The sequence below is a fragment of the Podarcis bocagei genome (genome assembly GCF_964188305.1).
Source record: "Podarcis bocagei genome assembly, contig: HAP1_SCAFFOLD_387, whole genome shotgun sequence".
Classification (NCBI taxonomy): domain Eukaryota; kingdom Metazoa; phylum Chordata; class Lepidosauria; order Squamata; family Lacertidae; genus Podarcis; species Podarcis bocagei.
Window position 1 is genome coordinate 14,728 of NW_027670061.1, and position 24,053 is coordinate 38,780.

Genomic DNA, 24,053 nt, shown 5'->3' on the forward strand with positions numbered 1-24,053 from the left:
CTTCTTCCCTCCCTCCCATCCCCGGTTTTTGTCCCTTCCCAATACATATCCAGAATAGCGGTTCTTAGCCTGGGTTCCTCACGTCCGAGGCTTTCAAGTCTCTTTCAGTCCCTCTCCGCCGGTCTTGTTGGTAGTCCTTTATGTCAGTCATCAAGTCTGGAAAAAGTTCTTTCGCCATCAAACCATATTCTCTTCCCACAAGGACATCTGAAAGCCACTGCTGAGGAATTTCCACAAATCCTGCATCTTCAAAGTCAAAGTCAGAATGGAGGCCCCAATCATATTTCTTTGTTTTAAGTTCCTGTGTTCCATAAACTCCCGGGACCTCCTCCTTCATCTTCTTAATCTTTCGCAGACTTGTGGTAGATGTAATCCAAAAGTCTCCTTGCTTGTATTCCACAGATGTCGGCTTTTGGTTGTTACTTCCCAGCTTTACTTTCTCTTTTTCTTGTTTAGTCTCTTCCACCTCTTCAGATATCAGTTCCCATTCAGCTGTGGATTCTTTCTCATTCAGGTCCTCAATACATCCAGCAGAGCTGCCTGTTCCAGAAGTCAAGGTCATAAGTTGTTTATTCATAGCCAAGCTCTGCTCTTGTAGAGTTCCCACCAATTGAAACATCCTTTCGATTTCCACTAGTAACTTTCCATCCACAGCCATTGTAGCCATTGTAGTTTCACAGAGTTCCCCCTAGGGGGAATCTGGTTACTTATTAGTCTTTTCTCCAACAATCCTTTAACTTATTTTTATTACTTTGTTTCCAACAATCTTGGTTCAATTGTAACTCTTAGTCCAGAGGGATCTTAAATAGCAATTTTTCCACTCTAAACTGCCCGTTTGACAGCTTTGACAGCTGTCAAACTCCGCAGCTCTTACACAGGCACAGAGACAGGACGCTCCCGGGCCCGGGAGGGGGGGTTGTTTAAAGCAAAAAGAAGGCTTCCCAGTCTCCACTCTCCAGCTCAAAATTTCTTTTAGCTAAATCTTGGAAGTTAGTGTCCTTTTTAACTCACCCCTCCAAGGGTAGGCTCTCCAGCTTAGCACTTTGTCGTTGCTTAGATCGTCTGCAAGGGGGGGGGGTGCAGACTTCCTTTTAGCACATCCCCCGGTCATCTCCAATTCAGGGTAATATTTTTAAGATCCAATTCCGTCTTACTCACGGGTTCTTTCTTTTCAGTCCAAATTTCAAGGAAGGAAGTCAGCGCTCTTTGGTCATGGCTCGCAGCTTCACTCCACCGAGGTAGCGATCGACTCTCAGTGCCACGCCGCCCTCCGTATCCTCTCCGCAGCCTTTAAAAAGGCTCTTCGTGGATCGGGGGGGCGCTTAAGGCACCCGCCGAGTCTTCAGTCCACAGGCTTCCGCGCCTGCGGTTTTTAAGGGTCCCCGCGTCGCCGGCGTGGCAAAGACCCGTCCTCGGTTGAGCCGATTCCCTCCGCAGCTCGGAGGGAATCCGCCATTTCCAAATCGCGCCAACCCGGAAGTCCCCCAGATTGAGGTGGATTTTCAGCACACAGGGCTGGATGTATGCAATGGTTTCAGAGCTATCAGGCAGAGAAACAGGCAACCACTGTACGCTTTTGGAAGAGGTTTGAGGTCCACCCACACCCCAAACTGCAGAGGCAGACTCAAGGGGCCACGTGGGGTCCCAGCAATTGCTGGATATGACAGAAATGTCTGCGCCCGTGACAATCAAGCCTTCCAGAACTTTGCCATTGATTTTATACTTACGAAGAAGTTTCTGTTCGCCAATCCTCTGGATTACAGCTAACAGCTGTGGAGAGAGGGGAGAGAGCTGGTGCAAATTACTATCCAGAAGCAGTAGGATGAGAAGGGAGCACTACCAAATGCGCCCAAGACTCACCCTTTTTTAACTGCATGGGCATATGGCTCCAGAGTTGAACCATGATTGTGCCCACATAGTCAGGATCTAGGACTCCTGGAATAACCAGGATTCCTTCTTTGGCTGCAGAGAATTTGGGTAAAATTAAGCCTGCGACCTTAGGTGGTAGTGGGCCCGCCAATTGGGTGGGCATGAGCACAATTTCACCAGGTAAAACAGTGTCTTTGGTTTCCTGATTGATTAAATCAATGGTGAAATCAGAGGGTGTATCCTTAGAAAAAGTCTCAATAGTGCAGACTAACGGCGGAGGGCTCTCTATTTGTCCTGGCCCGAGAGCTGGGCCCCTATGGAGTTTCCCGAACTCCTGCACTGATTTGCCCAATGATAGCCTTTTCCGCATTTTGGGCATTTTGGGGAAGGTTTAGCCTTATTGGCATCACCATTCCTGTTTGCTCCCCCGCCTGGGGCTCTGCATTGTTTAGCAAAATGACCTGGGCATTTGCAATTGAAGCAATTGCCCGTGGGCTTATTGCCAGCCTGGATGGCACCGGGAAGCAAAGACATTGCATGGCTCTGGCTGCCAACATCTGCACAGGTTTGAATCATATCGGCCAGGTCATATTTGGGGCGGTGTATGACTGACTGCAAAGCCTTCTTGCAATCGGTGTTTGCATTTTCAAAGGCCAATTTTTTCATCAATTTATTTTGAGCTGTAGGGTCATCAATCTGCCTGGTGATTGATTCTTTCAATCTGTCTATAAATTGATGGTAAGGCTCCGAATGTTGTTGCTTAATATTAACGAAGGAGCTCAGTGGTTGCCCTGAGACAGGGACTTTCCGAAAGGTGCGTTGTACACAGGTCGCGGTGCGACTGAAATGTCAAGGTGTCAATTGTGCCTGGGCTGGTATATTATCATACAGACCAGCGCCAAAGAGTTGGATGGCTGAATGCTGTGGATCAGCCAGGGCTGCTGCGCTGTGCTTAAATTCACTTTCAAAAACCACATACTGAGCAGGAGATAAAAACATGTGCATCAAATCCTTCCAATCTTGAGGTAGCATTGTGTAACCATTTGCGATGCCCTCCAGCATCCCGAGCACATAAGAAGATTTGAGGCCAGAATCAGTAATGGCTTTCCTTAATTCTCTCAGAACAGAATAAGGAAGCGCCTCATACATAACCTGCTGTTGTGCAGTGCCGGGGTTCGCATAGGAGATAGGGAAAGCAGATGGCATTTCCCCAGCCCATCCAGCCTCTTCCTCTAAGGAGAGGAGCCCTTGCTGCCTAGCTTGAGAAAGCGCGGCGCACACAGCTCCTCTGGGAAAGCACACAGGGGCTGAGGCAGGTGAAGGAGGGATGGGGGGTGGATGTGGGCTGAGGCGTAGGGAGGGGTTGGCAAGATTGTGATGGAGGCAGAAGCTTTGGGTAAGGTGGGGGATTGTCTGCTTCGGCTAAAAGAGCAGGTGGCAACGGAGATGCCTGTGGTCCTAACCTATCGACGGCATCTGCACACTTCTGCCAAGTGAACAGACAATGAATCGGTGCCCTCGGTTCTGTGAAGAGGGTTTTTCTGATTTTTGCCCAGCTTCTGATCCCAGAGAGCCGGACTCTGGGTACCAGGGGCACTGGCAAGCAATCTCACATAACAATTGTTCAATTACTTTCAAAGAAATATGAACACCCACCACCCACTGTCTAACGAGATGAATCAGCTCCTTGGCATGCTCCTGTTGGAACTTTGCAGCCCCCCCCCATATTCACGAAGTAGCGCGCTGAGACTTGTCCAGTCGAGTGAAGTACAGGGGTTGCTGCGTAAAGGGATCTGGCACGTCGTTATCACGTCGGGGTCACCAGATGTTGGGTTGAAATAAACGACAGACGAATGACAAGTGTCATATGGGAGGCATCTTCCGAGCATGTCTCGGGGAGTCTCTTTTATTGAGTATTACAGCATTGCCACATATGTGCTTGTTGCTGATTGGTTAACACAAATACAATGCAAGGGTTGAATATAGGCATTAATAATCAATAGATTAAAGGTTGGGAAAGGGAACACATGGTTGGACAGGTATGAAAACCTCCTTATTAAACTATTACTAGTGATTGATATTGCTGGACAGGTATGAAAACCTCCTTATTAAACTACTACTAGTGATTGATATTGCAAAACTTAAAAGGGCATAACAATTGCATTCCGTAGATGTGGTCAACCATGCATGAAGAACAGGTCAGGGTACGATGTTTCATGAACTCAATGTGAACTGAACATTCTAGGGTGGATGAGCAAGGAATGCTTCAGCTCTGAGCGGTTTGCCAAACTCGTGTGCAGAAGCAGAACTTCCCATCATCACTGTAAGGATAATAGGTAGTCTGAATTGGGGCAAGGCATTCTCATGCACGCTTACAATGCCCTGTGACCATTATGTGGTGAATGCTTTGGGAATGATTTGAAAAAAGGAGCTCAACTATTATATGGTGGTGACCATTAGGCAGTGAAATATGTAGGACACATTTTGAATATCTGCTGCCAGAGTTTCCGTTGGATCCCTCTCTTCATTCCAGTATTGTGTTATTATGCCAACCCAAAGATCCTGAAAACTAGCACCAGCAGCTACCGCTATAAATACAGGAAAGTGTGTGTGGGTTTCTTATCATAACCAGCTATGAAGCAGAGGGCCGGTCCACCCACAAGGCAGGCTGTGACAGCTGCCTTTTACAGCAGAATGCCAACAGGAGGCATCTCTGGGGGTGTGCTGCCTAGCCATCTGAAGAATTAGACAAGTGACCACAGACTTCTTTCCTTATGACTATGATAAAACATTTAAAGGGCTGTCCAGAACAAAGGTTCTCTATTATTGTTGCACTCAACAGGAAATGGGTTACCTAGGAGCGAAGAACTAGGGGCTGAGGTCCCTTCAGTGCCCCTCTAAAATATGTGAAGGGGCCTGGCTCCGCCAAAGTTCATGGCAATTGCCATTCTAATGGTGGACGTGAGCCACATTATGTGATTGATTATGTGAAGTGGGGCTCACTTGCCCCCTTCCTCATATTTTATTCAAGTTGGCACCCCTGATGGATTGCAACTAGCAAGTGCTCTGTGGAAGTAGCAATTGTACTGCACTGTGGTCCGATTCATCTGCAGGTAGAAGCTTGTTGGCTTTTGCAATTGTAATGCATTTACTATCCTGGCCTTCATTGCTGGATTAATAAGAGCTTGAACTCAGAGTTCTTTCTGAAGGCTTTGACACCTACATCAGATTGGTACCTTCCCAAGGCACAGGTTACAAGGAGTAGCAATTCCATAAGAGGAAAGATACCCATATTAAATACCAGATGACTCTTGGGGTACTGGAAGTAGATCACAGTCTCTTGGGAGTTCAATGTGCCTGATATAAAGCACACTTCGTCACATCTGCGTGACACATATCAAAATGATTATAGCGTTTGATTGTACTAGTGTTTGATTGTATCACATTCCAAGTCTACTTACAAATGGTGTTGCACCCCTTGTTGCTTATTTGTTTTCAATAACTGAGCATATAAAAACAGAGAATACTGCTGATGTCTTTGAAGAAAGCAAAAACTCCTTAGAGAAAGAGAGTTGAACCTGACCAGACAACCTAGAAAGAATTAAGGAGAAAGAGACAGCAAGAGAAGGATGGAGATACGGACACTTCTGATTGCTCTGCTGGTGGCTCTTCTGATTCTGCACTACCTGAAACAGCTCTGGTCACGCAGGCATTATCCTCCAGGTCCTCTCCAGCTTCCTCTCATTGGAGCCATATGGAGATTTGGATTCAAGATTGATGAAAATACTCTCATTCAGGTACTTATTGCTTCGTAATAACTCAGTCTGATGCCAGCAATTGTTTTATCTATTTCCCCCAACAATTGTGATATTTCAGCTTCAACAATAGAATGGGTTAAAATGGGAAATGCCATAAGCCTCCGTTGTCAGAACCTGTAAGCAATACGAATAATAGTAATAATGTAAATAGTATTATTATTAATATTGAAAAGCACAAAACCATATAAAAGTTGAAAATATGCATTAAAAACTACAGATCAAAAATATTTATTGTATGCTCTTAAACTGAGGAAGGAGGAGAGAACACCCTCAAAGGAAGAATGCTTTATGAATATCTTCGAATATGCAGAGATGGCAAAAATTGATAAAAGATACAAATTTAGAATCTTTTAAAGAAGATTGGAAAATCTTTCCGGGCTATATAAAAAGTTATTTCCCATATGCAAAGACCACAGCGGGGTTTGAAGTGTAACAAAACAGCAGAATATATTAAGAAACATGTTAGAGAGGATCAAATTAGATAAGATGGAAGTTTAAAATGCAATAGTATGTAATTCGAGTTATAAACATTGATATTGGGTGAGTGGGAAATCACTTGTGTTGTTGAATTGGAATATAGTGCTACCTCAGGTTAAGTACTTAATTTGTTGCCGAGGTTCTTTTTTAAAAAAGAATTTTTATTAAATTTCCAGTTAACAAACCAATCATATCACATTAATTCCAAATTATACCAATACATAATAAACTCCAAATATTTAGCCAAATTTTAAATTTTTGTTGGGTGTACCCATGCTTCGAGTTCAGAAACGGTCCAATCATGTCATATTTCTGCTGCTTTGATGTTCACAAGTCCCATCTTTCCATCTCTTTGTTGTTATCCTTTACAAATCCCGTCTTCCAATCTTCTTGCTGTTATCATTTTTCTTCTTAATAACCTCTGAGTTATCTCCACAAGCAAGTTGAAGCAAACATTATTATAGTCCTGTGTGGATTTTCACGCAGATCCAAAAGTCCTATTCAAACGGCAGGCGCCATTTCAGCAGCTCCCATAAAATACAGTCTAAGCGTCTGCTCATTAACTTTCCCAGACCAGTTGCTCCATAAATCAGCCTTTCCAGGGGAGTTCTTGCCAAAGCAAACGTGGAATTCAGATATGATAACAGAACACTGGCTCCCTCCCCCTTTGACTGTAAATCTTGCAACAAAGTCAGTTTCATAATGGCGGTTCCCAATTAGAACTGTGTCATCCAAAAGCCTTTCGTTACCTTTCCAGATCTTCCGCAAAATAGAGCCTTTAGTTGATAATTTTATTTCCACACAGTTTATTTTCCCATCTCACTTGCTATCAGTCATGTGGCGGTGCTTCTTGGGGAGGGGTTGTTAGGTAAATCATATTGAAAAAGTGAAAAGTTCCCCCCCTTTCCGATCCGTTTCAACATACCCACATAGTTTTGATTCTTTGATGTAGTCTTCTGTTCAGTCCAACCCGTCACTCAGCTTCTCAGTGGTCGATTTAATTAGCAATCAGTACACCCTTTCCTTCGCTCAAAACATGTGCATTTACTCTTCTCCAATTATTTATCTTGAGCAATGCAACTAGGATCACAATCAGAAGTAGCGTCCAGGAGATCCAAAAACTCACTTGAGGGCTTTCCGTCCAGTGCCCCCATACCCTCCTTCTTTCGAACTCAGGGGTGATTTATTGGCAACAGTGGATGAGGCAGCATTTTCCCATCCCCTGGGAAAACTCGGGAGGCTAATTTACTCCCATCATTAGCCTCTTAACCTGTCCGTTCTTACCCTGAAACTGTTCTTAACCTGAAGCACCACTTTAGCTAATGGGGCCTCCTGCTGCTGCCGCGCCGCCACAGCACAATTTATGTTCTAATCCTGAAGCAAAGTTCTTAACCCAAGGTACTATTTCTATGTTAGCAGTGTCTGTAACCTGAAGCGTATGTAACCTGAAGCGTATGTAACCCGAAGTACCACTGTATAATTGTTGAGTAACAAATGTTACTTTCTATATGGAAAATTTGTATATTCCAATTGTTTTGTTAATTGGATTATTATTATTATTAACCACCCAATAATAAGCCCCCACAGAAAAAAATCAGATTTTAAAAGGGCATAGGATGTCAATGAAATCAGCCAAAGGCCTAGTTAAAAAGGAAGGTTTTGCCAGGTGAACTTCCCTGGTGAGAGCATTCCACAGACGGGGAGTCACTGCAGAGCAGGTCCATTCTTGTGTTGCCACCCTCTGGACCTCTTATGGAGGAGGAACACAGGAAGCGCCTCAGAAGATGATTTCAGGGTCTGGGTGAGATCATATCGAAAGAGGCGGTCCTTGAGGTATTTTGGTTCTAAGCTATTTAAGGCTTTGTAGGTCAAAACCAGCACTTTGAATTGGGTCCAGAAACTAATTGGTAGCTGGTGCAGCCGGACCAGGAGCGATGTAATATGCTCTTGTTCCATTGAGCAACCTGGCCACTGAATTCTGCACTAGCTGAAGTTTCCAAACTGTCTTCAGAGCCAGCCCTATGTATAACACATTGCAAGTAATCTTACCTTGAGGTTACCAAGGTTAAGAAATGTAACTTTCTATATGAAAAAAGAATAAAATATTATTACAGAAAAAAGACAGACCACAGCATTCATTCACAGCAGCCTCTCAACAGGCACTAACCTCCATGCCCTATTCAATCTTTTTCACTCAAACCAGAAGCACTTATAAAAAACAAACTATAAACTAAAATACCAAAATCTTCTTAAAGGATCTCTGTGGTAAACTAGGGTTGCCATTTTTTAGGAAATTGTTGAGCTTTTTCCATTGGGTTGCCATACATCTCAGTGTTCCCTGACATTTTGCCGATTCCTGTCAGGACATGTCAGGAATTTTCCTGATGTATGGCAATCCTACAGTAAGTGCTAATCTCCAGTTAATACTCCCACCAATAATACAAGGCCAGTGCTGTGAAATCAGCTCCAGAGAGTCATTTAGAAAGCTGTGAAACCAATGTCACTGGGAAATGAAGTCTTGCTACCACTTACAAGTTGACCCATAGAAAATACAACAACATTTTATGTTTCCTTGTGTCCCCCCCCGCCCCGGATTTCACATAGCTACCCATGCTGCCATTATCCTACTTTGTATGGTTTTGTGCTTTTCAGTATTAATCAGAATCTTGCCCCTTTATACTAGTTTTAATGTGTGTCGTTCATAGCTGCTGGTTGAAGGGCTCTTATCTCCAAAACACATTGTGTAACACAAGAAGCTGAATTAATAAAACAGCTTATTACAGTATGTTCTTGATCTTGTCTTCCTTTCGTTCTATTGCATGTTGCAAAATGGCCTAGAGCAGGTATGTCCAACTTTCAAGAGACTGAGATCTACTCCCACTATAAAAAAACTGGCGGTGATCTACTAAATTTGTTGAGCTTTTTTGGGGAGCCAAAGTTGTTGAGCTTTCAGGAGGGTTCGGGGGGGGGGGGCCCAAGATCTACCACAGACACACCACGATCTTCTAGTAGATCAGGATCTACCTGTTGGACATCCCAGGCCTAGAATGCTGTGTACTTCTCCCCTTCCAACAGACGGAAGGGGAACAAGTTCAATTGGCAATGAAGCAGGAGCACATCAGCCTTTCTCAGCAGCAGCTCACGTGTAACTAGAGAAGACAAGAGACAAACAGAACAGGCACCTTTCCATTGCCTCCTCTGCAAGCATTAACTCTTTGTCAGATCCTAGTTTAGTTTATTTGTTTGTTTCTTAAATAAAATTATGAGCTATTTCAGCGAAAACTCCTCAAAAAATACAAAATTACTCAACCATCGGATATGAACATATAAACTTTTAAAACATTGGAATTGGTAATATTCTCTAGCCCAGACATGCATCATCTTAATTCCTTGCCATAGATATGCATGGTGGTGATGCTCCTGCTGTGACCCACCGTGGGTCTGAAAGCTGACCCAGGGCTCTAGCCCAGCCTATGCCAACCTGGTAGCCTCCAGATGTTTTGGACTACAATGCCCATCTGCCCCAACCACCATGGCCAATAGTCAGGGATGGTGGGAGTTCTAGTTCAAAAGCATCTGGTGGGCTACAGGTTCCACATCCCTGCACACACAAAGATTGTGGCAAGATAATTTTCTGGCAATGACTTGTGCATCTTCTTGTCTGTCACAGGAGGGCTGGTTACTATGAAGTGTCTCTGCTGCTCTGATCCTAGGCAGAGGCAACATGGCTAGGAGGGAGTAAAACAAATGGGTTGGAATTATGGGAGGGAGGGAGGGAGGGAGGGAGGAAGGGAGGAAGGGAGGGAGGAAGGGAGGGAGGAAGGAAGGAAGGAAGGAAGGAAGGAAGGAAGGAAGGAAGGAAGGAAGGAAGGAAGGGGAGGAGGAGGAGGGGAAAAGATGATATCAAGAGAACTGCACATAGTGAGAAACTGCAGAAGTGAGGGAGGATGACGTTCTCGTATTAAGTTGAAATATCCAACTGCATTTTTTGAACACATCATTCCTCTCTTCTCTTTTGAACCAAATGGTAGCTGGGAAAGCAACATGGAAATATTTACACCATATGGTTTGGACATCTACCCATTGTAGTACTGTCTGGATTCCAAGCAGTGAAAGAAGCGCTCATTGACCACTCTGAAGAATTAGACGAGCGACCAGAGACTCCTTTCCTTAGGACTCTGATAAAAGGGAAGGGTAAGTAGTGAAGAATAAGAATTTCTACTGGTATTTTCTGAAGATAAAACATTTAAGGGCTGTCCAGAAAAACAGAACAAGGGTTCTCTATTACTGCTGCACACAACGGGAAATGCATTACCCTAGGAGCTAGGACCTAGGGGCTGAGGTCATTCAGAATGGCTAGTCCTCATGCTATCAAATGACACGTTCATTTGGGTGCATGAAAACCTGGCTTCAGTACGTGTGAAGATGTGATTGATTATGACATCTCTAAGAAACACAATACACTGCTTCTCTCAACAAGCTCTTCCAACATGTTTTGGGCATGGACTCATGTGGTAAATATAACATGTGAACTTTGTAATCACATAGTTACTATCATCATTATAAATTATGAATTGCATTTTGCATGTATGCCTCAAGGCAACTTACAGAGATATAAAAGCAGTTTATTTTTATTTTTAAATAAATTTTTATTGGTTTTACAAAATTTTTAGAACAATACAAACATATAGAAAGACATACAAACACGTATAGTTTCATAACTTTTTTTTCATAAACCTTGTTTCTCGGACTCCCCCATACCTCCCCTTTCTGCATCCCAATGTCCAAAGTTTCCCAGTAACTTCCAAATAGTTCTGTCAAACATATGTCTTCTTAATCTTTCCTTCAGTCTAATCTTATATCGCTGTAACCCTTTCTTTCTCAAAACCTCGACATTCTAACATTCATCAAGTTTATAATAGTCCTTAAGATGGATTTTAAATTTCTTCCATTCTTCTTCTGCCGTCTCCTTCCCCTGGTCATCTCAGCCAGTGTCATATAGTCCATCACTTTCATCTGCCATTCTTCCAGAGTGGGTAGATCTTGTGTCTTCCAATACTTTGCGATGAGTATTCTTGCTGCTGTCGTAGCATACATAAAGAAAATTCTATCTTTCTTTGACACCAATTGGCCGACAATGCCCAAGAGAAAGGCCTCTGGTTTCTTAGGGAAAGTACATTTAAGTACCTTTTTCATTTCATTATATATCATTTCCCAGAAAGCCTTAATCTTCGGGCACGTCCACCAAAGGTGATAAAAGGTACCCTCGGTTTCTTTACACTTCCAACACTTATTGTCAGGCAAATGATAAATTTTTGCTAGCTTGACTGGGGTCATGTACCACCTGTAGATCATTTTCATAATGAGATATAAAAGCAGTTTAAACTATGAATAATCATATTTTAGAGGTCCCTTGCCTCAAGTAAGTCAGATTATCCTCCACCAGGGCCAGGGCCTTCTCAGTGATGGCTCTGACCTGGTGGAATGCTCTGTCCCATGAGACCAGGGCCCTGCAGGATTTAACTTCCTTCCGCAGGGCCTGTAAGACAGAGCTATTCTGACTGGCTTTCAATTTGAACTTAGCCTGATCTTTTATTCCACTTCCTCCCCTCCCCTCCCCTTTTTATGAAGATTACCCACTGTGGGATCCCACAGCTAATTCTCCCCTGGTCTCCTCTCTGGCCCAAATGGGACTAATTTAGCCAGATACCCCGCTGATCATCTAATGTTTATTGGCTGGATTTCCCCCCTAAATTGATTTTTGAATTCTCAATTTATTGTTATTTACGTTTTATATTGTATTTTATGCTGTTTTTTTGTTGCATCAATTAAGTGTTTTAAATTTGTTGATAGCCGCCCTGAACCCAGTTTTCTGGGAAACTGGGAAGGGTGGGGTATAAATAAAAATTTATTATTATTATTTATTATAAAAGGTTTTAAAACAGTACAAAAATCAACAACAACTAAATATAGGTTAAAACAATAAAAGGTATACACCTATTGAAATGACCTTTGTACATGACTGGGAAAGCTTGTTGCGGAAAAAATGTCTTCCTTTTTGGGGGGAAAGTACAGAGTCATATTCTGAATGCAGTTCCAAAGAACAGGGACATTCACTATGAAAGACACAATGTGAGTTACTGTGGGGCTGGCTTTCCCAATAATTCCCATCACTAACTCCACAGTTTATTACTGGTGCTAAGGGCTCCTCCAGAAAACGCTTTTTAATTGCACATTCATAATGATTTGTGCTCATAATCCTTTCAAGGTGGTTATATCCAACTCCATTGTCAATGCTATTTATGCCTGCAAAGATTTTGAGGTGATCATACAGTTTCATTTCCATTCTGTCACATCCTTTAACTTTCTGCTGAAAACTACAAATGCACAAACTTAATTTTGTCCCACTTTCGTTGCAATGTAGATAGTTTCCGCAGACAGAAATAATGCAGTAGTGTTCAGGCACTGTTGAAGAAGAATTAACAAAGCAGAATATATCCACCATTGATGCATTACATCTTGTCAAGAATATGGTGCAGAATTCACCCTCAGTAAAAATCCCAAACCTGTCTAGCTGGACCAGTAGAAGTAGTAACTGGTTGACACCACACATTATATCCTTAAAAACAGTGTCGAAAAATTGGCTGAATTGGGTTTGTTTGGTTTTCTTTACTTTTTTATTGAAACTTTTCAGCAACACTAACTAAACAAACAAACAAAAAAGTAAAAGAGAGAAAGAAATGCCAAGCCCTGTCTCAAAGGTAGATCTTATAGGCGAAGGGGATCGAGATATGGATATGCTCATACCCGTTCCAATCTGTGCCTCATCCCGAGGGACGAGGGTAGGGTGAGCAAGGATTACTCACCTCCGTCACTGGTGATGTGCAATGCCAGGTCTATAGGCAACAAAACCGCCACCCTGCGAGATTTCTTTACCTCGTAGGGGGTCAACCTGGCTTGTGTGATGGAGACCTGGGCGAACAAAGGGGAAACAATTACCTTACGAGAGATGGCGCCCCCGGGTTTCTCCTTCCTCCACCAGTCGCAGACTCTGGGCCGGGGGGGAGGGGTGGCATTATTAATCCGGGAAGATTGTCCTTTCAGGGCTCTACCATCGCCATTGATCCCCGGCACTGAATGTGTTGGCCTAGTGTGAGGCTCCAAGGAGATCTTGGCTGTCTGTCTGGTGTACCGGCCACCTAGCGCACCAGCAGCCACCCTGTCAGGCCTACTGGAGGTGGTGGCCGGCTTCACATTGCAGTTCCCTAACCTATTGGTATTGAGGGACTTCAACATCCATGCTGATACCACACCCTCCTCACAGGCTCTGGACCTGGTGTCTTCCATGGCAACACTAGGGCTCTCCCAGTTTGTTTCGGGCCCCACACATCAAGCAGGCCACACTCTGGATTTGATCTTGGGTGTCGGTATAGATGTGATCATGTCTCCTTCGATGAAGGTGCCATGGTCTGATCACTATGCTCTGAAAGCCAGGATTGACTAAGCCCACCCTGCTTAGGTGGCGAGCCGATTTGGGCTCCCCTGCAGAGGCTGATGGACCCTGATAGATTCCGCCAAGCCTTGCGGGACCTTGCTCCCCCTGGCGACTCATTAACTGAGCTTGTTGAGGGCTGGAATATCCAGCTCCTGCCAGCCATCGATGAGATCGCACCTAAGTGCCCTCTGCGACCCTGTAGAAACCGGGCTCCCTGGTTTACCGAGGAGCTCCGGAAAATGAAGCGGGACCTCAGACGGCTAGAGTGAGTATTGCGGGGGTGCCCGTGACGGAACCTCAAGAACATCTTATAGGGCTTTTATGAAAACCTATGAGATGCCGGTGAAGGCTGCTAAGAAGTCTTACTTCTCGGCCTCCATTGCTTCCGCTAGCTCTCACCTGGCGCAATTATTTAGTATAATTAGGTCTTTAACGTCCCTTGAGGGACAGCCAAATTTAAATAACAATTTGACACACAGCTGTGAGGCATTTGCGAGCTTTTTGCAAGGCATTTGCAAGGTCTTGTTGCTCCGCCATGGCCTCCCTGCCAATTTGGATACAATAAAGGAACTGGAGGCCCCTCAACTGTCCTCGGGTCCAGTATTGGACCACTTTGACTGGATATTCCCAGCCGATGTGGACAGACTCCTCCAAGCTGGAAAGCCCACCACCTGTACTCTCGACCCGTGCCTGTCTTGGCTGATTAGACCGTGTCCAGATGAGGTGCGGGCCCTCCTAGGGGAGATCATCAATTTGTCCCTTGGCACCGGGACATCCCCAGGGGAACTGAAGGAGGCAGTAGTGCGCCCGCTCTTAAAGAAAACATCATTAGATCCCTTATATCTAACCAATTACTGCCCAATTTCGAATCTTCCATTCCTGGGTAAGGTGATTGAGAGAGTGGTTGCTGAACAGTTTGGTGGGTTTCTGGATGAAACATCGGCTCTGGATCCATTCCAGTCCGGCTTCCGCACTGGTCATGGGACCGAGGCGGCTCTGGTTGCCCTAACAGATGATCTTCGTAGGTGGGTCGGGGCTGCTGATTCTTCTAGATCTGTCAGCAGCTTTCGACATGGTCGATCACGAACTTCTGGACCACCGCCTAGCCGACGTGGGGATCCAGGGCACAGTCCTTCAATGGCTGCGCTCGTTTCTCTCTGGTCGGGGACAGAGGGTGGCGCTTGGGGGGGGGATTGTCATCGCGCCACTCCTTGGTGTGTGGAGTACCTCAGGGTGCGGTACATTCCTCGATGCTTTTCAACATCTTTATGCACCCCCTCGCCCAGCTTGTCCAGAGTTTTGGGCTGGGTTGCCATCAGTATGCCGATGACACCCAACTCTATCTGTTGATGGATGGCCATCCTGACTCAGCCCCAGACACACTGATCAGATGTTTAGAAGCTGTGGCTGGATGGTTACGTGGAAGCCAGTTGAAGCTAAATCCTTCGAAGACAGAGATCATGTAGCTGGGACGGAACGATATGGGATTGGGGGGCAACTCCCATCTCTTGCGGGGGTGCAATTAGTGCCAGCACCGTAGGTTAAGAGTTTGGGTGTAATCTTCGACACCTCCCTTTCCATGGAGGTGCAGATTGCAGCTATAAAAAGGCGGCATTTTTCCATCTCCGCCAAGCTAAGCAGTTGGCTCCTTACCTCTTTCACCCTGACCTAGCCACTGTGATCCACATGTCGGTCATCTCCAGACTGGATTATTGTAACTCGCTCTACGTGGGGCTGCCCTTGAGACTGACCCAGAAACTCCAGCAGGTGCAGAATGCTGCGAGACTCCTTACGGGGTCCTCGCTGCGAAATCACATTCACCCGGTACTATACCAACTGCACTGGCTCCCAGTGGAGTACAGGATTAGGTTTAAGGTGCTGGTTTTAACCTTTAAAGCCCTATGCGGCCTAGGACCCTCGTACCTACGGGACCGCCTCTCCTGGTATGTCCCACAGAGAAACTTACGGTCTTCAAATAAAAACATCTTGAAGTTCCCAGGCCACAGAGAGGTTAGGCTGGCCTCAACTAGAGCCAGGGCTTTTTCAGCTGTGGCTCCGATCTGGTGGAACGCTCTGTCACAAGAGACCAGGGCCCTGCGGGACTTTCCACAGGGCCTGCAAGACAGAGCTGTTCCACCAGGCCTTTGGCCAGGGCACAGCCTGACTCCCTCCTTCGGCAATCTTCGTGGAGCTCTGGCCCAATGGTTGCCAGTGGTTTGCTTTGAATTAATTTTATAATGAATGATTTTAGAGTGTTGTGTTGTACTGTTGTACTGTTTTATTGTTGTTAGCCGCCCTCAGCCTGGCTTCGGCTGGGGAGGGCGGGATATAAATAATATTTTTATTATTATTATTATTATTATTATTATTATATCTTGTCTCACACAGAAGGGAGTGGACCCTCCCAGCTCTCACCTGTGTGCTTCCCTTTCTTTCCCCAGTCTCCCATCCTGGGAGATCTGTCCTTCTCTGCCTCTCACACAGGGTCTTTCACCAGCCAGATATCACCTTCAAGTGTGTACCCAATAGTCTTCCTCCATTCCAGTATGGTGACTTTATCTCCCCAAAAATTCCAACCATTCCTCCATGTTTTTTTTAAAAAAAACAAATCCTTCATTTCTATTTAAGCAGGAATCTCTGCACTGTAGTCATATATAATATTAAAAAGTAATCCATAGTTAATTACTTGTTGTATATTTATTATTTTACACCCAGTTTTATACCATACTGAGGTCCTATTAAGAACTCACTCTCCACCTTAACAGTCTGCCTTGAAAACCTGCGTCTGTCTCCTTAATAGAGGAGCATATTCGGTCCCACAATCAGAGAGGTAAATCTCACTTTGCAGTTGGCATTTACACCAAAGGGGCAAAGAAGTTAAAAGTAATATAAAATGAGATTTCTTAGCCATCGGAACAGCCTTAGGAGTTTAGAATATTTCTTAGTTGCAAATAATAAAAACATGCTTTTTGTTTTGTTTTCTGCCTGTTAATAATTGCCTCTTCTTGTGCCAGCGTATAGCTTGCTTTCCAAGTGAAAGTTCAATTGGTAGATTTATATCCTGGCTATCATTAATCACCACATAATCATCTCTGTCGGTGGAGTGTCGGCAGTAGACATTTAGTCAGCCATCTTTCTTCATGGAAGTCCCTTAACTGAATTGGGTTTGTGATTTGAATTTACTGTTAGTATTTAACATTATAAGAAAACTCAGATGATACCTGCAAGTTCACTCTTTGTTGCAGAAATCACCACTGTTTACATAGATAAACCCAACTCCCTTCTTAGCTTTGCTAGGAATAATTGGTGAATCAAAGCATCTATTTTGCTGATAAATCATAGAATCATAGAATAGAATCATAGAATCATAGAGTTGGAAGAGACCACAAGGGCCATCGAGTCCAACCCCCTGCCAAGCAGGAAACACCATCAGAGCACTCCTGACATATGGTTGTCAAACCTCTGCTTAAAGACCTCCAAAAAATGAGACTCCAACACACTCCTTGGCAGCAAATTCCACTGCCGAACAGCTCTTACTGTCAGGAAGTTCTTCCTAATGTTTAGGTGGAATCTTCTTTCTTGTAGTTTGAATCCATTGCTCGGTGTCCGCATCTCTGGAGCAGCAGAAAACAACCTTTCTCCCTCCTCTACGTGACATCCTTTTATATATTTGAGCATGGTTATCATATCACCCCTTAACCTCCTCTTCTCCAGGCTAAACATGCCCAGCTCCCTTAGCCGTTCCTCAATGCATCGTTTCCAGGCCTTTGACCATTTTGGTTGCCCTCCTCTGGACACGTTCCAGTTTGTCAGTGTCCTTCTTGAACTGTGGTGCCCAGAACTGGACACAGTACTCCAGGTGAGGTCTGACCAGAGCAGAATACAGTGGCACTATTACTTCCCTTGATATAGATGCTATACTCCTATTGATGCAGCCCAGAATTGCATTGGCTTTTTTAGCTGCCGCGTCACACTGTTGACTCATGTCAAGTTTGTGGTCAACCAAGACTCCTAGATCCTTTTCACATGTACTGCTCTCAAGCCAGGTGTCACCCATCTTGTACTTGTGCCTCTCATTTTTTTTGCCCAAGTGCAATACTTTACATTTCTCCCTGTTAAAATTCATCTTGTTTGTTTTGACCCAGTTCTCTAATCTGTCAAGGTCGTTTTGAAGTGTGATCCTGTCCTCTGGGGTGTTAGCTACCCCTCCCAGTTTGGTGTCATCTGCAAATTTGATCAGGATGCCCTTGAGTCCATCATCCAAGTTGTTGATAAAGATGTTGAATAAGACCGGGCCCAAGACAGAACCCTGTGGCACCCCACTAGTCACTCTTCTCCAGGATGAAGAGGAACCATTGATGAGCATCCTTTGGGTTCGGTCAGTCTGAGATCACATCTGCCGGTTCTTTTAATACTCTTGGATGCAGTTCATCTGGCCCTGGAGACTTGAATACACCTAAACTAGCCAAGTATTCTTGTACTATCTCCTTAGTTATTCTGGGCTGTGTTTCCTTTGCTGAATCATTTGCTCCAAATTCTTCAGGTTGGGCATTGTTTCCTTATCGGAGAAGACTGAGGCAAAGAAGGCATTGAGGAGTTCAGCCCTTTCTGTGTCCCCTGTCTGCATTTCACCATCTTCTCCTCTGAGTGACCCCACTGTTTCTTTGTTCTTCCTTTTGCTACGAACATACCTATAAAAGCCTTTTCTGTTGCTTTTAACCTCTCTAGCAAGCCTGAGTTCATTCTGTGCTTTAGCTTTTCTGACTTTGTGTCTACATGTGCTGGCTATTTGTTTGAATTCCTCTTTGGTGGTTTCCCCCCTTTTCCATTTTTTGTACACATCCTTTTTTAATCTTAACTCAGTTAAAAGTTCTTTAGATAGCCACCCTGGCTTCTTTAGGCACCTTCCATGTTTCCGTCTCATTGGTATTTCCTGACGTTGTGCTTTTACTATCTTGGTATTGCCTGACGTTGTGCTTTTACTATCTCCCTCTTAGCAAACTCCCAGCCATCATGAACTCCCTTTCATTTTAGTTTTACTGTCCGTGGGATCTCACCCAGCACTTCCCTAAGTTTTATGAAGTCGGCTTTCTTAAAGTCAAGAAATTGAGTCCTAGTATGCTTGGCTGCTCCTTTCTGCTGTATAGTAAACTTCAGAAGAGCATGATCACTCACGCCTACTGATCCTTCCACTTCTACCCCACTAACCAGGTTATCAACATTGGTTAGGACCAGATCTAAAATGGCTGTTCCTCTTGGTGCTTCTCCCACTTTCTGGACAATGAAGTTGTCTGCAAGGCCAATGAGGAATCTGTTTGACCTTATGCTCTTGGCTCAGTTTGACATCCAACAAATATCCGGGTAATTGAAGTCCCCCATTACTACTATCTCCCTTCTTTTTGCATGTTTGGCCATCTGTTCCAGGAAGGCATCATCTATGTCCTCCGTTTGGCTTGGGGATCTATAGTAAACTCCCACAATGAGGTCCCTGTTATTCTTCTCTCCCTTAATTTTGACCCAAATGCTCTCACTTTGGCTTTGAGGTTCTAAATCTTGGATCTCTTCACAGGTATACACATCCCTGACATATAACACCACTCCTCCTCCTTTCTTGTCTGGTCTGTTTCTCTGAAATAGATTGTATCCCCCCATTATTACATTCCATTCATGGGACTTATCCCACCAGGTTTCAGTGATGCCTATTATGTCATATTTAGTTTGCTGTACCAAGAGCTCAAGCTCATCTTGTTTCTTTCCCATGCTTTGCGCATTAGTGTACAGACATTGAAGTCCGTTAATCATTCCCCCGTGTCTCTTATTTAAGGATTTTTTCCTCCCACCACTAGGTCTGTGTGCTGTTTGCTCCATTTGGTCTATGACATCATGATGACCTTCAGGAGCACTGTCTCCCTCCCCCACATTAGTCAGTTTAAAGCCCTCCTGATGAGGTTTCTGAGATTTTTGGCAAAAACATTTCTCCCAACCGTTGTGAGGTGCAGCCCTTCGCTTGCCAGAAGTCCATCTTCAAGAAACTGCAGTCCGTGATCTCAGAATCCAAACCGTTCCTGTTTACACCATTTGCGAAGCTAGCTGTTCGCTTCCACTATTTTTCCCTCTCTCCCTGGGCCACATCGTTCAACTGGGAGGACAGATGAGATGACAATTTGTGCATTTAATTGCTTCAATTTCCTGCCCAGAGCCTCATAGTCTCTTTTGATCTTCTGGGGGCTATTGCTTGTAGTGTCATTGGTTCCCACATGAACCAAGAGGAAGGGGTATTTGTCAGTGGGTTTTATGATTCCTTGCAGTCGTTCAGTTACATCTTGAATCTTAGCCCCGGGGAGACAGCACACTTCCCGAGACATCTTGTCAGGCCCACAGATCACTGCTTCTGTTCCCCTCAGTAGGGAATCCCCTATCACCACTACACGCCTCCTCTTAGGTTTGGTTGGGGTTCTTCCGTGAGCTGTCCGTTCCAAGGTCACCTGCACATTCCCTGAGGACTGGCTTTGCTGCTCGTCTTCATATACCTGATCGACTGTAATGAGGGAGAGATCCTCAAATGGAGTCTGCTCTTCATCTTCCATGCTAGGGGAGAGGACCTCAAAGCGATTGTGTATTTCTAAACAATCAGAGTGAACCCTGGGCCTCCTACTTCTTTGAGTCACGTTTCTCCATATATCTGGCTCCTGTGTTGGTGAACTAGCCTCCTTCTCAGGGGAGTCCCCTGTCACCTCCTCGGTGGAGACGGTGTGCTCTGTTGCTTCCAAGAAGAGCTCCAGCTCTCTAATTCTTTGGAGCGTAGCTACACGTTCCTCCAGTTGCTGGACTTTGTCTTTTAAGAGGGCTATCAACATGCAATTGCTGCAGGTAAAGCTGCCTGCAACCTTTGGCAAGATGGCAAACACTGCGCAGGAACCGCAGGTGACTGCAGCTATTCCCTCCCCCTCCATCTTGAGAACGTGTCGTTGGGAGTGGCTACAGTGGTCCTCCATCATAAAAAGCGTGAAGACAGGACAAATAACTCCCCCCACAATAAAAACCTAGGTCTCCCCCAACAAATGTTTGAGACTAGCTCCCCTAAATCTAAAAGATGGATCTAACTGCGCGCGCTGCTAGGCCCCCTCTGACCTTTGCACAGGGAGAGCAGCTAATCAGCCACAAAGAAACACACACACCAATGCTTGCTTACAAAAAGCTAAATGTTGACACTGTACAGCAGGTCTTTCAGTAGACTCATGATATGCTCTGGTGTGGTCTGTTGCTCTGGCTGAGAAACTGACCCCCCAGGTCAGGGTGGCCCGAAGCAAGTTAAGTCCTTTATCCTTCTACAACACCTGCCATCCATTTGTCTCCCAATGAGAAGTGAATTTTGATCGTGACGGCCTTCCATGGAAAGATCTAAACTTGTCAACATCACACTGTATCAGATACCAGTTTTCTCTGAAAAAATCAAAATGGTAGAGCTGTCGAGAAATCTCACTTTTTGCTGATACTGTAAAGTTCGGATGCATGTGACGTCATTCTGAGCGTCTGCACATGTGTGAGCGGCAAAACCCTGAAGTAACCTGTTCCGTTACTTCCGGGTCGCCGTGGGAGGCAACCTGAAAAGATTTAACCTGAAGTGACTTTAACCCGAGGTATGATTGTTGTTATTTCTCACTGATTTTCCATAGGTATTGCATTATCAAATGGTCACACCTGGAGGCAACAGAGACGCTTTGTTGTAGTCACTCTGCGGAAGCTGTGGCGGGAAAAGAAAGGCATGGAGCAGCAAGTTGCAGAGGAGGCCCATCAGCTCGTGGAGGCTTTTGCACGTTCAAAGGGTATGTGATGCTAAGTGATGGTGCTGAGCTGGCATATGGAGATATATTTGTGTCCTACCTCTGTCCATTTTAGAAAGGAATCTGATATGCTTTTCTTGGTTCCTAATGGAGATCCCAGCAATTTCTCTTGACCACCATGAACTCTCACTCTCAGTATGAACTGGACCAGCTGAGCTAACATTAGTATATTTTTATTTTGCAGGACAACCACTTGACCCCTCCTTGCCCATCACTACTTCAGTCTCCAACATGATAAGTGCTGTGGCTTTTGGGCACCGGTTTGCTCTTGAAGATGAAAGGCTCCAAAAGCTGATAGAAGCCATAGATTTTCCCCTAAAATTTGCATGTAGCTTTGGTTATGCTGTGAGTAGTCATTCCCATTCCTGCCAAACAGGACTCCCAAGGGCCTTAATACCACAAATCAGTATTCTGATAGAGGGTTGGAGAAGTGAGATCAGGTTTAAATTGATCTGAGATAAGGGCCACTTACTATCTCACAGCCTGATCCATTGCTCATGATTATCATTGAGATAAAAAACATGCACATAAAACAGCAACAAAAGAAGACTTTGTCCACCACAGGAGACACTTTAGAGGGAAGATGGGACAAAAATGGAACAATGACCTTGAGAACAGGTCATCTAGGGCCCACCAAGGGGAAGAGAGGTGAACAAAATAATCTTCTCAAGAAGGCAATTACATCGTTTTGTTGCCATCATGGAAAACTAAATGTGTCTACTCTATACCCACCTAGCAGTGGCAATCATGGTGAGGCCCCTGCAGCCACCACTTGGCTGGAATTTTTTTTAATGAAAGAGAGACCAGCAACTCAAGCACTATCGCTATTGCTGAGGAATGCAGCCCCCTTCTGGATGATCAACTAAACCCTTTCCTCAAATTTAAGTTCAGTTCTCCACATTTCTACCTCCATTCCTAATCTGTAAAAAAAAAAAAAGGACTCATGAAACTTACTTGAATTTCCCCCCATCCCTATTCTCCACCCACCCCCACCTACCACAAAAGGGCACTAACTTGTTCCAGGAGAGGTCCTGTGATTGTGCCCAGTTCTGGAATTATGCCGGGGAGCTGGAAAAATATTTTGAGCCATACTTTTCTTTCACATTTTCAGCTAGGGATAATTCACAGAATCCAATCATTGTGGGATTCCAGAGAAGCTATAGACACCTTCCTTCTTCTTAGTGAGACTCAAACTAATATGCTAGCCCTGAAGAATAATGCAGATCATGTTTTTTAAGTGCAATTCCAAAGCACAAATGGTTTGAACAAGCTTCCTCATGGTAATGGCAGCATTTCTGCTATTCTTCCTTTAGCTTTATGAAATGCTCCCATGGCTCATGAAACATCTCCCAGGGCCCCACAAGAAGGCTTTCTCCTGCGTGGAGATGGTGCGTTCATTTGCAAAGGAGGAGATAAAGAAGCATAAGGAGAATCAGTCTCTGCATGATCCACAAGATCTCATTGATTTCTATCTACTTCAGATGGAGAAAGTAAGTATCTGCTTGAAACCGAATGCTGCTCATCCAAGGAATCATTATATTCCATGTTATGAGTGAATACTAATCCTGAAAAAACAGAGAGAGGAGCTGAGGGAAGTCTTTCTTTTGAGGGAGGGGAAAATAGGGGGGGTTGAGAATGATATGTTTTTGATTACCGTATTTTTCGCCCCATAGGACGCACTTTTTCCCCCCAAAAAATGAAGGGGAAATGTGTGTGCGTCCTATGGGGCGAATGCAGGCTTTTGCTGAAGACTTGAGAGTGAGAGGGGTCGGTGCGCACCGACCCCTCTCGCTCTCCAGGCTTCAGGAAGCTCTGCACAACCCTCGGGAGACCGGCTCCGAGGGTTGCGCAGAGCTGCCTGCAGTCCCAGGATCAGCGCAGCTCTGCTTGGCCACCGGGAGTCCCGCCCCGCTCCCGGTGGCCGCGCAGAGCTGCCTGCAGTCCTGGGATCAGCGCAGCTCTGCGCAGCCACCGGGAGCCGGGGCGAAGCTCCGCCCCGCTCCGGATGGCAGCGCAGAGCTGCCTGCCGTCCCGGGATCAGCGCAGCTCTGTGCGGCCACCGGGAGCCGGGGGCGAAGCTCCGCCCCGCTCCCGGTGGCCGCGCAGAGCTCCCTGCAGTCCTGGGACCAGCGCAGGTGCGTCCTATGGGCCGGAGCGTCCTATGGGGCGCAAAATACGGTAATTGTTATGTTGAAATCTTTAATAAAAAAAAAATGTAAGTGAATACTAATCTCTTGCCAGGACACCAATACCTCTCTCTGCCCCCCCCATTCCATCATAGTAATTTTAATTGCTAAAGTGAGTTGACATCCTTCCATAGGCATCTACTAAAATAGCTAGGAAAGGATAGGTATTTTCATGTACAAATGTGAATGCAAATGAGTATCTGCTTCTGGATTCACACGTCCTTCCACAGTGGAGACATTGGTTTCCAGAAGGGAGATGATCCTGGTGTGGATTTGCCAAGCATGCCTTCCCCTTAGCAGGTTTCTCCCTTGTGTCCTGAGTTTGAGTATCTTCAAAGCCCACGACACCTTTGGTAAAGGCTGT

The 24,053-nt window shown here is 45.0% G+C and overlaps 1 protein-coding gene across 1 annotated transcript; it reads left to right on the forward strand.

Annotated features, from left to right (window-relative positions):
- Nucleotides 1-5,183: 5,183 nt before the first annotated feature.
- LOC308579633 (cytochrome P450 2C39-like) lies at nt 5,184-23,059 on the forward strand (the record flags this gene model as incomplete). The annotated part of the gene is made up of 5 exons (XM_081214204.1): nt 5,184-5,666; nt 10,196-10,358; nt 21,336-21,485; nt 21,688-21,848; nt 22,817-23,059. The coding sequence occupies exons 1-5, from the start codon at nt 5,499-5,501 to the stop codon at nt 23,057-23,059; spliced, it is 885 nt and encodes a 294-aa protein (XP_081070330.1). The 5' UTR covers nt 5,184-5,498.
- Between the last annotated feature and the right edge of the window lie 994 nt (nt 23,060-24,053).